This window comes from Ranitomeya imitator, chromosome 2 (assembly GCF_032444005.1).
Source record: "Ranitomeya imitator isolate aRanImi1 chromosome 2, aRanImi1.pri, whole genome shotgun sequence".
Lineage (NCBI taxonomy): Eukaryota > Metazoa > Chordata > Amphibia > Anura > Dendrobatidae > Ranitomeya > Ranitomeya imitator.
In genome coordinates, this window is record NC_091283.1 from 514,918,829 (window position 1) to 514,935,867 (window position 17,039).

The 17,039-nt window shown below is 46.2% G+C and overlaps 1 protein-coding gene across 2 annotated transcripts in view; it reads left to right on the forward strand.

Annotated features, from left to right (window-relative positions):
• The first annotated feature begins 494 nt into the window (after positions 1-494).
• The window catches only part of CDK5RAP3 (CDK5 regulatory subunit associated protein 3), a 30,395-nt gene continuing 13,850 nt past the window's right edge, over positions 495-17,039 (forward strand). Inside the window, exons 1-7 of one of the 2 annotated variants that reach the window (XM_069751735.1) lie at positions 495-677; positions 4,869-4,914; positions 6,217-6,348; positions 7,442-7,542; positions 11,077-11,125; positions 12,491-12,669; positions 15,451-15,587. In XM_069751735.1, coding sequence (XP_069607836.1) covers positions 672-677; positions 4,869-4,914; positions 6,217-6,348; positions 7,442-7,542; positions 11,077-11,125; positions 12,491-12,669; positions 15,451-15,587 — 650 coding nt within the window. In that variant the 5' untranslated portion in view covers positions 495-671. Of the gene's footprint in view, positions 678-701; positions 721-4,868; positions 4,915-6,216; positions 6,349-7,441; positions 7,543-11,076; positions 11,126-12,490; positions 12,670-15,450; positions 15,588-17,039 lie in introns of those variants that run through there. The other variant, XM_069751736.1, reaches the window with a different exon arrangement.

Below are 17,039 nucleotides of genomic sequence, written 5' to 3' on the forward strand. Positions count from 1 at the left end.
AGGCGTGATTTGCAGCGGACAGAGTAGGGCATGGTTAATGTGCAGGTTTTCCCACATGATGTAAATCACTGCTGACCCTCGTGGCCAGGGCATGACATGGTTCTGAAACACGCAGCATGGACACAAAACGAATGGGGCTAATCTGCGTGCGGATCCGGATCAGTGTGAACTGCACATCTGTTGCAGCGGAGTCTGGTATATGACGGAATTCTGTGTATTCACCTGCGTCAATACAAACGAAACAAAGAAAAAGTAGTCAAAAATGTCAGGATACAAGAAACAGCCCCCAGAACATAGTGACAATAGCCCCGAACCCTCTTTCTTTCCCACCCAAAAAAAAAAAAAAAAATACCCCAAAAGTGTACGGAAGCTGTGCTGGTTATCTGCTCGCCCTGTCTGTCGCAGCAACCAACTCACTGCGATACGTAGCGACATCTCATGGGCTATATAATATAGGAAGTGGCGCATCCAGGATGTTTCTGCTGCCCCCTAGTGCTACTTCCTGCACCTACAGCTTGGCCATGACAACGTTTTCCCGTTCTCGCGCGTTATCAGCCCTTCTGTCATTGGTGTAATCCATGTATGGGCGGAGACTATTCGCGGCAAGCTAACAGTGATTGGTGGAGAGCAGTGTGTCGGGTACACGTGTCCTAAGAGTCACCGGAGCCGGGATGCAGGTCTGTCCGGGAGCGCTGTGTGTTCGCAGATCGTCGGTTTATGGTGCAGAGTCATTAACCGTGCAGCGTCTTGTGAATCAGGGTGTAGGCAAACCCCTGGCGCTGCATCTGTTCTAGAACTACAAGTCCCAGCATGCACTGGTGGCTGTCACCTGTAGATCCAGTACAGCTGCGGTCCTAGACTTCTGTTAGGACGGATATAGATGTGAGGATGATGCATGGGACATGACCTAAACATGCTGCTGTCAGGATACACTGGGGGATTGCTGAATGTGTGGCCCCTGTTATTGCCATACACCCAGGGAATCATAGAGGTATCCAAACGACGACAAGTCCGTGGCCATTATCAAGGTTCCAGTGGTCACAAGGCCCCTCTGCTGGCACTCCTTGCTATGGGGGGACAAAGAGATGGTGCAAGTCGATTTGCAGGACCTGGTCCATCGAGGTCAGTAGCCTGTGGCCGCTATACGGAAGCCTGGAGGACCGCCGCCTCTTACCTGATCCCATCCATAGCTCCTCTTTTAATTAAAGACGTTGTCCACTACTTTAGCATTAATTACCTATCCTCAGGACAGGTCATCATCAATTACTGGTCGATTGGGACCTGGCACCCCCGCCAATCGGCAGTTATCGATGTCGGCGACAGGCCGGAAATACATGCGGAGCTTCTCTGTCTTCCGATAGTGGCCGAGGCTTGCTACTGCACATCCTCCAATTGACCAAGCCTCGGCCACTATCGGAAGATGGCCAGCTACGCAAGTGAGAACTCTTGGCTGGCAGGCGCCATCACCGATAACAGCTGATGGGTGGGGGTGTCAGACCCCAATCGATGAGACATTGATGACCTAGCCTGAGGATAGGCCGTCAATGCTAAAGTAGTGGACAACCTCTGTATTCACCGTTGCGATGTAACACAGGCTGGCTAATCAACAGAAGAGCCGGGATGTAAGAGCGGCGTTTCTCCGGACTCCCGTCCAGTAGCCATACATTACTCACCTGACTGATGGACTGGGTCCTGCAAGTGGATTTACACCACCTCTGCCCAAGTCCTCCGTTGATCATTACCAGCATACTGCAGAGAATAGTCATTGCAGAAAATCAGTGTCTATGGACTGATGGATGCAGCTGTGTTCTATTACGCAGCTGTCCCTAACCCCTGAATGGCTTCTCTACCTAATTAGACTAGGCTCACAAGTATCACCTGTGCCTGGCCAGATATTTTATGTTCATGACTAGTTGTACTCTGGTCCAGGGTCCATATCTGTATTAATAAAAAGCTGCATGCAATATTTCATCTGGTTCCATTATTGATCCGAAAAGTATATGGTGAGTTCTGCCATTAGTTTCCCTCCGGGTTTAAAAACTGTTTCCAGATGAAGAAAACCTAGAACAAATATACAGGTGACCCCATATATTATATAGGTCTTATCCAATGATACAAGGAGGAGGAAGATTGTATTGGCAGCCACTTCAATTATGTAATAGTCCTAGAAGTAGATTGTCAGCTATCACAGACAGGTTCCTCACTCACGTCTGGCACTTGGCCGTGGTTAGTCCTTGCTTCTGTCTGGCACTGGGCCCTGGTTAGTCCTCGCTCCTGTCTGGCATTGTGCCGTGGTTAGTCCTCGCTCCTATCTGGTACCGGGCTGTGGTTAGTCCTCACTCCTGTCTGGCACTTGGCTGTCGTTAGTCCTCGCTCCTGTCTGGCACTTGGCTGTCGTTAGTCCTCGCTCCTGTCTGGCACATTTTGCTGTGGTTAGTCCTTGCTCCTGTCTGGCACATTTTGCTGTGGTTAGTCCTTGCTCTTGTCTGGCACATTTTGCTGTGGTTAGTCCTCGCTCCTGTCTGGCACTTGGCTGCCGTTAGTCCTCGCTCCTGTCTGGCACTTGGCTGTCGTTAGTCCTCGTTCCTGTCTGGCACTTGGCTGTCGTTAGTCCTTGCTCCTATCTGGCACATTTTGCTGTGGTTAGTCCTTGCTCCTGTCTGGCACATTTTGCTGTGGTTAGTCCTTGCTCCTGTCTGGCACATTTTGCTGTGGTTAGTCCTCGCTCCTGTCTGGCACTGGGCCGTGGTTAGTCCTCGCTTCTGTCTGGCAGTTGGCTGTGGTTAGTCCTCGCTCCTGTCTGGCACTGGGCCGTGGTTAGTCCTCGCTCCTGTCTGGCACTGGGCCGTGGTTAGTCCTCGCTCCTGTCTGGCACTGGGCCGTGGTTAGTCCTCGCTCCTGTCTGGCACTGGGCCGTGGTTAGTCCTCGCTCCTGTCTGGCACTGGGCTGTCGTTAGTCCTCGCTCCTGTCTGGCACTGGGCCGTGGTTAGTCCTCGCTCCTGTCTGGCACTGGGCCGTGGTTAGTCCTCGCTCCTGTCTGGCACTGGGCCGTGGTTAGTCCTCGCTCCTGTCTGGCACTGGGCCGTGGTTAGTCCTCGCTCCTGTCTGGCACTGGGCCGTGGTTAGTCCTCGCTCCTGTCTGGCACTGGGCTGTCGTTAGTCCTCGCTCCTGTCTGGCACTGGGCCGTGGTTAGTCCTCGCTCCTGTCTGGCACTGGGCCGTGGTTAGTCCTCGCTCCTGTCTGGCAGTTGGCTGTGGTTAGTCCTCGCTCCTGTCTGGCACTGGGCCGTGGTTAGTCCTCGCTCCTGTCTGGCACTGGGCCGTGGTTAGTCCTCGCTCCTGTCTGGCACTGGGCCGTGGTTAGTCCTCGCTCCTGTCTGGCACTGGGCCGTGGTTAGTCCTCGCTCCTGTCTGGCACTGGGCCGTGGTTAGTCCTCGCTCCTGTCTGGCACTGGGCCGTGGTTAGTCCTCGCTCCTGTCTGGCACTGGGCCGTGGTTAGTCCTCGCTCCTGTCTGGCACTGGGCCGTGGTTAGTCCTCGCTCCTGTCTGGCACTGGGCCGTGGTTAGTCCTCGCTCCTGTCTGGCACTGGGCCGTGGTTGGTCCTCGCTCCTGTCTGGCACTGGGCCGTGGTTGGTCCTCGCTCCTGTCTGGCACTGGGCCGTGGTTAGTCCTCGTGTTTGTCTGGCACTGGGCCGTGGTTAGTCCTCGTGCCTGTCTGGCACTTGGCCGTGGTTAGTCCTTGCTCCTGTCTGTCACATTTTGCTGTGGTTAGTTATACTTGACTGTGTATTAGCTTGCTACACATTAATAAATGATTGTATATTCAGCAAACTATTTATGTATATTCTGCACCCTGGAAGTAAGACTGTTGTACAGTAATAATTATAAAGGCTGTGTGTATCAAAGAGACTCCATGGTTCCTCGCCACAGTTACGGTAATTATTTCTATCGAATCTGGGCTATTTGTGGTTCTAAAAATCCTAATTTACTGCAATTTTGTCTGATTTTAATATAGCTAGTACAGGCATTTTCCCATCCAGTTGTTGCAGTTGGGTCAGGTTCAGACACCATATTTCATGGTCTGTATACAGACTACAATGCCAGGAGTGACTGCAGTTCTCCTGATCCGAACGTATATCTATGTGGGCATGTAAGTTCTGGTCATTGCGTGTATGGACTGTGATATGGGGATTCACTGGGACTTACAGGGTTTTCCAGAATATAAAAATGTACTAAAATGAAAAAATTACTTTGTCACCTGGTAATTTCCCTGCCACTGACCACTAACACTGCTATGTACATGCAGTTGAAACCAGTTTACATACACTATATAAAAGGACACATGTCAGATATTGAGAAAAACATGCATGTTTGCCTTTTTATATAATGTAGGTATGTAAACTTCTGGTTTCAACTATACATGACACATGGTGTACATACTGGAATCACCGCGGAGGCTCCTCATCCCTGCAGGACAGGTGAAAGACCAGCAAGGACCACTCCTGCGACTGGGTATTTAGCAGGTGAGTATGTCATTTTTTTATTTTTGCATATGTCCTGCTATTATAATATTTTTTTATATCCTGGATAATATTGTCTAATGTTTGAGATCTTACCTGGGTAAAAGTGACAATATGCATTAGAATTACATTGGCTAAGCGGGACGGGCCCACCATCTAATGTAAAATTAATTCTTGAAGTTGTTCATGAAAACACATGAGTGTCTTGGCCCCAGATATGGAAAGTGTGCGGGCAGCAAGTGGGTGTCAGGGTCTTCTACTGAATGACTTTATATGGTAACTTTATATGGCCCACATATTAAGAAGCTACTTTATTTTATGTTATTCTTTTTTATTGCCTTATAGGACCTACAAAATGTGCCCATTGACATCCAGACCAGCAAATTGCTGGGTGAGTACTTGTTTGTCAGGGTATTTTCCAGAAATCAAGTCAAAGATGGAATAGGTCTAGAAATAATGTATGCCTCAACGAGTAGGACTAGTGCTGGTGCGAAACCATCTGCAGGACCTGGTCCATTAGTCTCATCAGTAATCTGCGGCTGCTGGACAGGAGTCCTGTGATCCTCCTCCTACCTTCCGGCATCTGTGGCTCCTCTTTTGATTAGTTAGCCTGTCATCGTTGTGGCTAGATGCACATGTAACCACGCCAGGTCAACTAATCAATTGAAGAGTCTCTGATTGTGGGAGGTAAGAGGTGATTCTCAGGGCTAACCTTGCAGCGGCCACTGATTACTGACATTGATGCTGATCCGGATCAACAAATCGATTTGCACCAATTCTTAGTAAAATCTAAAATAAGGGGCTTATATATCTTTATACATAATGCTCCATACTGATGGCCAGATTTTACAGATGAGCAAATCTGTTCGCAGGACCCAAGTCCAGCAGCCAAGTTTATAGTCAGTGGCCACCAGACAAGAGCCACCCGTTGCCTTTGGGTATTTGTAGATTATACCGATGCTGTGTGACGCATGTATGATGTCTCGCTGGGCCTACTAATCAGAATGGGGAGTCTGATAGGTAGGAGGTGACATACAGCGTGGCCACGGACTCCTGACATGGCTGCCGGACCAGGGTCCTGCTCGCCACCAGATTTCGTATGTGTGCGGGGGAGCGAAGGCTGCAACATCTTGGGCAAAACGTTACATTTTTGCAAAATGGTGGTAAAACTGTGGAATTTTGTCAGAATTCTGGGTAGTTGTGGGGGGAATAAGCCACTACTTAGCTTATAATGGGTATGTGTCCAGTCCATGAAATTCACAGTTAGAATATGTACGCCAATCTGATTTGGGGTTTCAGGTGAGGCTGCACACTCAGGTTTTCTGAAGCAATTTTGAGACCAAAACCAGGTATGTATGAAGCATAATATGAGATAAAGTATGAAGGATGGATCCTATTTCTCCTCTTTTCTAAATCCAAACTTTTTATCTACAACCAAAGACCTGAAAAAGACCCTCAATGTGTGGCCTCACCCTAAAGCCTTGTTCACATTGTCACTGACTGTTTGCTGGGAGCTGCTTGGGAACCAAAAACAGATGAAACTGGAAAATAGTTACTTAGGTTGAAGAAAGACCAAGGCCTATCAACATTTTTTGCAGATGTGAAATAAAAAAAAAGTTGCTGACATATGAAAAGCATTATAAAGTATAAATGACCTTCAGTGATCGCTGCTTGTCATTGTGTCCCCTCACAGATTGGTTGGTCGATCGCAGACACTGCGTCCTGAAATGGCAGAGTAAGGTACTGCAGATTAGGGAGAAGGTGAATCAAGCACTTCAGGACATGCCAGAACATGAGGATATCCGGAATCTCCTTTCAGGAACATGTGAGATGCTGGGAATACTGCCATATGCCGAGATAATGAATCATTTATACACCTGACCAACACGGAGCTGATCATGAAACGGGTTTTCCACTGGTTTCACACGACCGGCCTGAGTACAGATTGCAATGTCCGGGCCGGCTGTGGGTCTCTTGTCTCTAGCCTCATACATCCGTCTTAGGCTGTTGACTTTGGGTCAGGGGAGCCATTGGCGGTTCCAACATGGCAGTCTGTACTCAGTCCGTGAATATCGGATATGTGAAACTGACCTAAGGGTGATACTGCATGCCGCCGAATCGCCACCCATGATGATGCCCAATGGCCAAATTCATGTGGCGTGTCAGCATCACAGATTGCGACGTTTCAGACACATGCAGCCAGACGCAACGTGGTATCACCCTGAGGGTGATTAAAAATAAAAAAAATCTCAAATTAGTGGCAGTTAAACTTAGCTTAATTATTAAACAATGTCAGCCGCTTGCTGACGCCTAAAATGTCATACAAATTTCATTTTAAAAAAAATAATTGTTTGCTTTATATTTAAAGCCAATCTTTCTATTTTTTTTTGCCTTGTCATATTCGCTAACATTTTTTTCGCCAAAGTTTTTAAAATGCCACACTTTTTATCATTTTATTTCTACTTTTTAGCCTAAAAAGCTGCATGGTCCACCAAAATGTCACAACAATTTCCATAAATAAAAAAAATAAAAAATCAGGCGTATATAAAATCACTTTAGAGACCGACTGCAGTACATTTGCGCAAAAATTTGATAAAAAGTTGCAATTGTTGAATCAGCTGAAAACGCCAAACACAACCCACCAAGAGGAATATAGAAAACAGGTGAACAAGTAGGGAGAAAATAGACTTTACAAACTAAAAGAAGATTACGGTGCTATTAAAAACTGACAAAAAGACGCAAATGCGATAGTAAGTCTGCACGTGTGCATGGTGTGATCAGTCGCAGTTGTGCCCAGTGCTATTTACTGGCTGGGAGATATAGTGATGATGAAGAAGGCTTGTCGTGATGCCAGGGCTTCTCTAAGAGAATGCAGAATGTGGATTTATAGATGGTATTATATTTTTCAATCGTTCCAGATATTAACTACTTCCACTGCTTAAAGATTGTTGAGATATTAAAGGGAACAGAAGCTGCGACCAGAAACCTGTTTGGAAGATATTCATCTCAGAGAATGAAGGTAGGAAACTATAGATGCGTACGAATAAGACATATAGGGGGAAACGTTCCTTTGTAGAAATAAAGGGGTTCATTTGGTGCCATTCTTTTCGTTACCGCCAAGCACCTCCTGAGACTTGTTCATCATCAACAGGTATCATGAACTTGTCCCGTTTAAATAGGTCGTATGCATGATTGCTGCAAATCGTGCACATGTCTTTGCGGGTGTGTGGGGTCATAATGTCATTGACCCTGCTCACTTGATGCAGAGACAGACTACCCCTTTATGCCATAAAGCCATTGTCATCTTGGTTCTTCAAATGAACAAAACAGAACTTGGTCTTTGTCATTTAAAAGGGTTGTCCACGTAGGCCTAAGATTATAGATGTAATACACTAGTGCGTATGTCCTCGGTCTGCGATGCTTTTAAGTAATGCCTCCCCCCCCCCCCAACTCAACAAGCCACCGTCTTCATGGCACTCTTTCCTGTAAGGTGGCAGAAGATGGAGGGGCTTGTGTCCAGATGCGCCAATGTGCACATCTTCAGCGAAGAGCACTTTTCTACTGCCCTTGTGCAAGATTCTCAACACTTGTTTTAAGAGTACGTGCGGAGGTCAGTGAAGGCTTGCCGAGTGAGAGGCTGTCACTGAACACAGCGCTGGCCTAGTCACAGCAGTATATTATTAAGGGCATACATATTGCTATATTATGTGATTTATTTTTTTGCAACAGAGCTTCCATCCCAATAAATATTCACCAATCAGTGGTCGTTTTATAGCCTGTATAGATAGACAGACCTCTTTTCAGAAGCGCATTGAACAATGTGTAATAGATCACTCTGTTCGTATAGGCTGCTATTGTTCTGGCAGCGTGAGTCCTGTTTACACAGATGCATTGCCGAGAATTGTGCAGCAAAAAATATCATTTCGCAAGATGAACAAGCTGTTTCCTCGTTCGTCGGGTGATCAGCAGCCTGTTAACACTGCATGATTATTGTAAAATGAATGCTCCTAGCAACATTTATTCACAATAATCTTCCTACCTAAATAGCTCTCCGCCTCAGGTCAAGGTCTATCTCCTCTGAAACCAACAGGACTGAACATATAGTAATCTAATTGCCTGATTATTCTCTTATCTGCCTTCAGGAGGCCCTTATACACATTAAGGCCGGTTTCACACATCAGTGGCTCCGGTACGTGAGGTGACAGTTTCCTCCTGTACCGGAGACACTGACTCACGTAGACACATTGAAATCAATGAGAGGACGCTTCGAGGGAGCCGGGTGAGTATTTTAGTAACAGCGGCCGGGCGCACAGGGGGTGGGAGGGGGGTGATGACAGGGATCTTTATTTTAAACACGAAAAAAAAAAAAAGGATTTTTCATATCTTCTCTCTAGCGAACGCTGCTGGAGAAAAGATATGAATGGCGGCTTCAGCACCAGATGCAGGGGACAGCGCTTACTTGTAGCGCTGTCTCCTGCACGGTCCGTGTGGTACCCAGTTGGCACACGGGCGGCACACGGCTGCCGCACGTGTGCCACACTGATGTTCACGGTAAGCACATGGACACACGGACACGAATAATTCCGGTACCGATTTTTCCGGTACCAGAATTATCTGGACGTGTGAGACTGGCCTAAAGTGCTTTCACATTGCGTCTAGGCACTCGTTAGGTGGCCCCATCGTGGTTTATATCCGAACCACCTGCAAACGGGATTCGGATGTTTACGCCGACAGGGCCATAGACTATAATGGTGTCAGTACAGCGAATGTGCACTCTGCTCTGCATACACCTACTGGAGACCGACACCCAGACACAGTCTACTATGTATGAGTGTCCACCTCAGGCGCCTGAAAGTGATGCACGGCAGAGTGCACATTCACTCTATCGACACCGTTCTAGTCTATAGACACCGTTCATCGCTCTATCGACCCAACGGCACATATGTCGAGGTCCCGTTTTGTGGATGTAAGCTTTGATGTAGCCACTGAACGAGTGCCTAAACGCAATGTGAAAACACCCTTAGATGGTTGGCTGCCATCAGTAGGTTGTAATGTGTGTTGCAAGACGTAGGCCTCCTTACGTTATATGGTCGCCTAGAAGATTACTGAATCTCCATATTAAAAGCAACTTGCAGGTTTGGGCTGGGGTAATCTGCTCTGCTTATCCGATGGAATAAGAAAAGAGCTTCTGATGTGTGGTGTGGATAATGACTTGCTATTAACTGATTAATATAATACTACGTAAACTTTCGCATCATTTGACGTCCCACGCTGAGCGCCCTGCAGCTCCAACTCAGAGTCCTGATAGAAACTGCTTATGTTATGTATTATATATTAGTCGGTACCAAAAACTGTTTCGAATCTATTGGCAGAGAGCAGTGATTTACCACAGCATAGATAATGGGGGTCTGTGGTAGTCTGAATGGTTATGGCAGCTCCTGTCTCCCTCCCCACTACAGTGTCTCCAGAATGAATGTGTTTTGTAAGCCCACCACAAGTCCACCAGAACGTCTGATAGCTGATTTCCATCACGGCAAGGCTAGAACGGCCCGCCTTGTGTATGTAGTCACCGTCTGGTGTTATTTCTAGTCTGCAGCTAATCTGCGTCGGCCATACTGTGCTGTATTTGCATGTGGTTTCCATGTAGCCAAATCACTGTCTGCCACTTGTTTCTCGGCTTCTGGGGCTATATCGCTCACCTTACACATCCAGGGCAGTAATTCTATACATGTTAGGCATTGTACAATGCTTTGCTAATATCCCAGTGCTTTATTACACTGGACAAATGTTACACGTAGGTGAACAGGAATCTCAGTTACATTACATGGAGAACACTTTACAGGGGGTGCTGCAGTATAAATGGGGTCTCCGAAATAAACTAATGTGTTAAATGAGTATCATTTCATTAATAAGATTTTCCCATCTTACACATTTATGACATGAAACCTGTAAGAGAAGGAATATCACCCTAATCAAAAATACAAAGCATATAAAGGTACAATTAAGCTCTAATTCAGGCAGGCAAACTACTATAAAACCTAGAGGACTGCCTTGAATAATCAATAAATACCCCCAAATTGCAAATTCTTTACTTTTATTGTTGGAACACCAATTGTCAAGCTAAAAAGCAGGTACAAGACAAACATTGTAAAGGACTATATTAAAATCTAGAGGCAGAAGAACATGAACACCGTGAACCATATTTATCATCAGTATTATACAAGTTAGTGCACTTCATCTAATATACAAATATATTACGAAGGGGTATGTACAGATAGGAATGGTAACTTAAAAAAACTGTGATAGAGAAATATCACAAACACAAGTTTGAGGCATTAAGAATAAGTGATGAAAAAAGTTACTGACCCAAGTTCATGGTGGAGATGCTGCCGCTGCCCCAGGCTCCAATGTGCGTTTCGCACGAGCTTCCTCAGGAGTGACCAGTATAAATGAGATCTCAGAAATAAGCCTTAATGTGTTAAATGAACAGCATTTCATTAATAAGATATCTGCAACACATCTACGACATTCCTATATATCTTTTTATTTTCAGGATTGGCAAGAAGTGATCTCTCTATACCAGGCTGATAATTCCTATCTGGGTGAGTGTTACAAATATAGGACACATATTGAAAACCATGACTATTATCATAAAACTCTCGCTGAAGACTGCACATTGTGGGTGATACTAAGTATAGGAACTGGCTATTTTTTGAAGGCCCCTGTACACATTAGATGACTGTCAAATGATCATTCAGCTGACGGCTATGTGTCCGAAGTCCTTCATGCACAGGAATATTTGTCCAAACCTTATTTTGTTCTGTATGAGAGAGCCTCCACCGGACAGAAGGATCAGCCTTGAAATTTGACATTTTCACTGTTCCTGTATTTTATTTTTGTTAAAATAACTGGTTTAAATACATAATAATAATTAAGGTTTATAGTGATGCCCAAATTTTGACCCGCTGTGGTCTTCCTGTGCTTGATGGGGTGCTCCTAGGCAAGGGCATAGTCATAGGGTGCAGCTGGCGTAATAAGGAGCTGTAAAGATGAACTGCTCTGCTTCCATCTTTGTTATGGGGCACTGTGGTGTATTCTTCATATTCAACTATTGCCTACATTTATGTATCTATATATGAACCTTAAATTCCCATCAGTGGGACTGATCTGCAGTAGCAGCCGTACAGAAAAGTCGCTGTACCTATGTTAACATTATTGGAGCCCTTTTATTCTGCTGATCTGCAGGGCCCTTTGGGGTCAGGGCCGCACCAGATAAAAACTGATTGATCACTGTCTGACTCCTGAATAAGCTTCAGTACCACACGGTAACATGAACTGAACAAAGTTGTAAATTGGAAAATGTGACACTATGTCTGTATTAAATTACACGATGAAAGCCGGCATTGTGCGTCTGCCTAATCAATGTGCGTCCGCCTAATCAGTGTGCAGCTTCCATACATAAACGGTGTAGAGTTTGCCATACACTTGAAATGACTTTTGGACAAAACAGTGCTTTGGCCGATCATTTGGCTGTCAGCCATATTGACCAGCCCTCCCAATCACATGCTCATAGAGCGCTCCTGTGTTCTCTATGAGAAAACCACCACCAGATATGTCTGACGGCAGCTTATCCTCAGGGGAACAAAGCAATCGGCAATCCAACATTTGACAAGGCGGATTGATCTCTTCCCTGACAATAATTTGGTCTCCCAATCACATTGGTGTGTCGGCCGAATCCGTCAATATCGGCGGGTTCGTCCAACATTGGTCCAGGGTGTATGGGGGGTGTTAGAATGTACAAGAAACCAGCAGTGAAGTGGTCAAACATACATGCTCGAGTTATAACATTGGGAATCATTAATCATTACTTATCATTATAAATTTTCATATGGAGGGAGGATGGGATTTAACCCTCTGGTGTATATGACTGTGAAGTTTGTGATTATCGTGTTTCCTGTCCTTTCTAGCGGAGAGTGGCAGCCTGCTGATGCGCAATGTGAGCTATGAGATCCCTGGGTTAAAGAAACAGATAGCCCGGTGTCAGCAGCTTGTTGTGGAGTGTGAGCGCCGGGCCGAGGAGTGTGTGCAGGGGGCCGCGGAGCAGCGAGAACAGTATTACAGCAGCTGCAAGCGCTATGGAATCACTGTAAGTGCACAAAAACATTACTTCTAGGGTTGATGCACATGCTGAATCCGCACTTAAATCCGCATTTATAACTAGAAGATTTACTGAGGATTTCATCCTTTTACATTAATGTGCACACATTGCGGATTGTATGTGTTTTGCCTCATTTTTTTTCACCACAAAAACGCATACACAAAACAACCCATTGAATTCAATGGGATTCCGCAATGCTGTGCTAATGCTGCGTATTTTTCCGCGGCGGAATCGCATCGCTGAAAAATACGCAGCATGTTCATTCTTTGTGCAGAATCGCAGCGATTCCGCACACATAGGAATGCATTGATCCGCTTATTTCCCGCATGGGGCTATGCCCACCATGCGCAAAATAAGCGGATCATGTGCGGATGGTACCCAGAGTGGAGGAGAGGAGACTCTCCTCCAGGCCCTTAAAAAAGAATTAAAATAAAAAATAGTTATATACTCACCTTCCGGCGGACCCCGGATCCAGGCCTGGCCTTAGCAATGCTTCCAGCAGCCCCCATTCCTAGTGATGACTTGCGACAATGACCTGTGATGATGCAGCGGTTTCTCGTGATGCTACGTCATCTGGAGTCATTGTCGCAAGGCATTACTGGGAACGGGAGCATTGCGAGGAGCGGGAAGGCTGCAGGGGACGCCGGAAGGTGAGAATATCATGATTTTTTATTTTTTTTAACATTATATATTTTTACTATTGATGCTGCATAGGCAGCATCAATAGTAAAAAGTTGGTCACACTTGTCAAACACTATGTTTGACAAGTGTGACCAACCTGTCAATCAGTTTTCCAAGCGATGCTACAGATCACTTGGAAAACGCTAGTATTCTGCAAGCTAATTACACTTGTAAAACGCTAGTGTTTAGCGGGAATACGCATGCCAATTCCACATGTATATTTCCCGTGACAGGGAGTTGCAGAATTACCGTGGAAATTCCTCAACGTGTGCACATAGCCTAAAAGCCCCGATAACTGTGGTGAAAGTCAGCCATAGATACTGACATGCTGCAGATTTCAAAATGTCCTCGCTGTTGAATTTCCATAAGAAAACGATAGGCAGTCATGTCCAAAATGTTGCCTATCCCGAAATGTTGCCTTTCAGGGGCTTAAAACTGGGCTACACAGTGACATGTCATACGACAGCAGTTTTCAGACAAGTCGCACAACTAAACACATTTATGCAACTCGTCCGCGGTTTTCTGTCTGGATGATATTTTAGAGTTGTAATTTTTTTGCTGTAAATTCCTCCCCCATCCCAAAAAAAGTCAAATCATAGAAAAGTTGCAATGCGACTTGTTACTTGAGGGTGTTGGATTTGGGCCAGTCTGGACATCGCGGCATGTACTCTGATTCGGGCCAGTCTGGACATCGCGGCCTATACTCGGACTGTAAAAGTCAGAAGTGTGACGTTTGCCGAAGGTTTTTTTTTTTTAAATGTACTTTAATAAGCTTCCAGTTCCGAGCACTGATTAATAGAATAGGTGCTTTTTTAATTACTTGCCTTTTTTAATTACTTTTATTTGTTACGAATAGGGCGCAGTCAGACAGCCGTATAGATGCATGAACTGACCGGCGTCTCTCCCGACCTGAGCGTGACGGCTTCTTATATTTCTATTCAGCTGTCACGTTTGGGTCGGGAGAGCCGCCGGCCAGTCCGTGCACTGATTTATATGGCCATTTGACTGCACCCTTACTAGGAGGGTTGTGGACAAATATTTTTTTTTTCTTTATTCGTTTGTACAAAACACTTTCCATTATTATCAGCATTTTTATTATAAGTGAGGCCGTGCTGCCAACCAATGGTAATTTGTGTTTAAGCCTAATGATGTGGTCACAGGTGAGTGTAATATCAGTAGTCATTAGATTGTGTGGCACAATTACATTTTGTACAGACATTCTCTGATTATTTGGACAATCCACATTTGCATTCAGAGAGATATGTGGCAGAATAACAGCCCTCTTATCTCTATGTCTGGCATGATGTCACCTTAAGGTACCGTCACACTAAGCGACGCTGCAGCGATACCGACAACGATGTCGATCGCTGCAGCGTCACTGTTTGGTCGCTGGAGAGCTGTCACACAGACAGCTCTCCAGCAACCAACAATCCCGAAGTCCCCGGGTAACCAGGGTAAACATCGGGTTACTAAGCGCAGGGCCGCTCTTAGTAACCCGATGTTTACCCTGGTTACCGTTGTAAATGTAAAAAAAAAAAACTACATACTTACATTCCCAGTGTCTGGTCATGTCCCTCGCCTTCAGATTCCCGCACTGACTGAGCGCCGGCCGTAAAGTACAGCGGTGACGTCACCGCTGTGCTGTACTTTACGGCTGGCCGGCGCTCAGTCAGTCAGCGGCCCTGCGCTTAGTAACCCGATGTTTACCCTGGTTACCAGTGACGACATCGCTGAATCGGCGTCACACACGCCGATCCAGCGATGTCAGCGGGAGATCCAGCGACAAAATAAAGTGCTGGACTTTCCCCAGCGACCAACGATCTCCCAGCAGGGGCCTGATCGTTGGTCGCTGTCACACATAGCGATTTCGTTAACGATATCATTGCTACGTCACAAAAAGCAACGATATCGTTAACAATATCGTTATGTGTGATGGTACCTGTAGATTGTGGTCGGCTTGAGTTTCCTGCAGGGAGGGAAATTGCATCTAATGGCAGAATCATACACATACCTGCTCCACCGACATGGAGAGTGGAGTAATGCCTTGACCTACATTGTACCTGTACTTTTCCATTTTTGCCCTTGTAGGGAGACGATGTTCGTAAGGAACTTCAGATGTTGGTCCAGGATGTCCCAGCAGCCCTGAGACAGGTCGGATCAGATGCTTCTGGACTTCTACCTGCAATCGAATTGTACCAGGCCTGTGTGTCTTTTGTCTGTGATAGGTAAGTGGTTTCTCATTTTCTTTTACCTGTTTTTAAAGGGAATCTGTCACCTCATTTTTCGCATATAAGCTTAGGCCACCAGCATCTAGGGCTTATCTACAGCATTCTGTAATGCTGTAGATAAGCCCCCGATGTATCCTGAAAGGTAAGAAAATCAAGTTAGATTATACTCACCAAGGGGCGGTCCCGGTTCAGTTCAGGTCCGATGGACGTTGCGGGTCCGGGTCCGGCGCCTCCCATCTTCATGCAATGTCATCATCCTTCTTGCTTCTGTCACGGCTCCTGCGCAGGCGTAATTCTCTACCCTTGAGGGCAGCGCAAAGTACTGCAGGGCGCAGGCGCCGGGAAGGGTCAGAGAGGCCCGGCGCCTGCGCACTGCCCCTGGGTGAGTATAATCTAACTTGTTTTTCCTATCTTTCAGATTACACGGGGGGGGGGGGGGGGGGCTTATCTACAGCATTATAGAATGCTGTAGATGAGCCCCTAATGGCAGTGGCTGCAGCTTATATGCAAAAAATTAGACGACTAGATTCCATTTAAAGTTAATCTGTCACCAGGTTTTTGCTGCCTCATCTAAGAGTAGCATGATGTAGGGACAGAGACCCTGATTCCATCAATGTATCACTTACTGAGCTGCTTGCTGCAGTTTTGATAAAATCACTGTTTTATCTAGCAGTTCTCTGAATATTGATCTCTATATAACCCTGCCTCACCACTGATTGGTAGCTTTCTGCTTATGAACAGTGTACACAGAAAGTTGCCAATCAGTGATGTTGTCGGGGTTATACAGAGCTCATAGACGACTACCTGGCAGCAGGTTTACTGGGCGTTTACTAATCTCCTTTTGATAAAAGACTGATTTTATCAAAACAACACTAAGCAGCCCAGGAAGAGACATTGTTGGAATCAGGGTCTCTATTTCTACATTATGCTGCTCTCAGATTAGGTGGCAAAAACCTGGTGAAAGATTCCCTTTAACCCCTTTCTGACATTAGACGTACTATCCCGTTGAAGTGGGGTGGGCCCGTATGCCCACCGACGAGGGGGGAGCGCGGCCGATCGAGGCCGGGTGTCAGCTGACTATCGCAGCTGAGATCTGGCACATTAACCCCGACACACTGCGATCAAACATGATCGCAGCGTTCCGGGGGCATAGGGAAGCATCGCGCTGGGAGGGGGCTCCCTGTGGACTTCCCTGAGACCCTCGGTACAAGGCGATGTGCTCACCTTGTACCGAGCGTCTCCTCCCTTCAGGCCCCGGTTCCAAAATGGCCGCGGGGCTGCATCCGGGTCCTGCAGGGAGGTGGCTGATCTGACACTGTGCTCTGACCTTATAACATGATGCCCCCCCCCCCCCCTCCCGGGGGCAATGTTATAAAGTAAAAAAAAAAAATATTCAGATGTGTAAAAAAAAAATAAAAAATTCCTAAATAAAGAAAAAAAATATATATA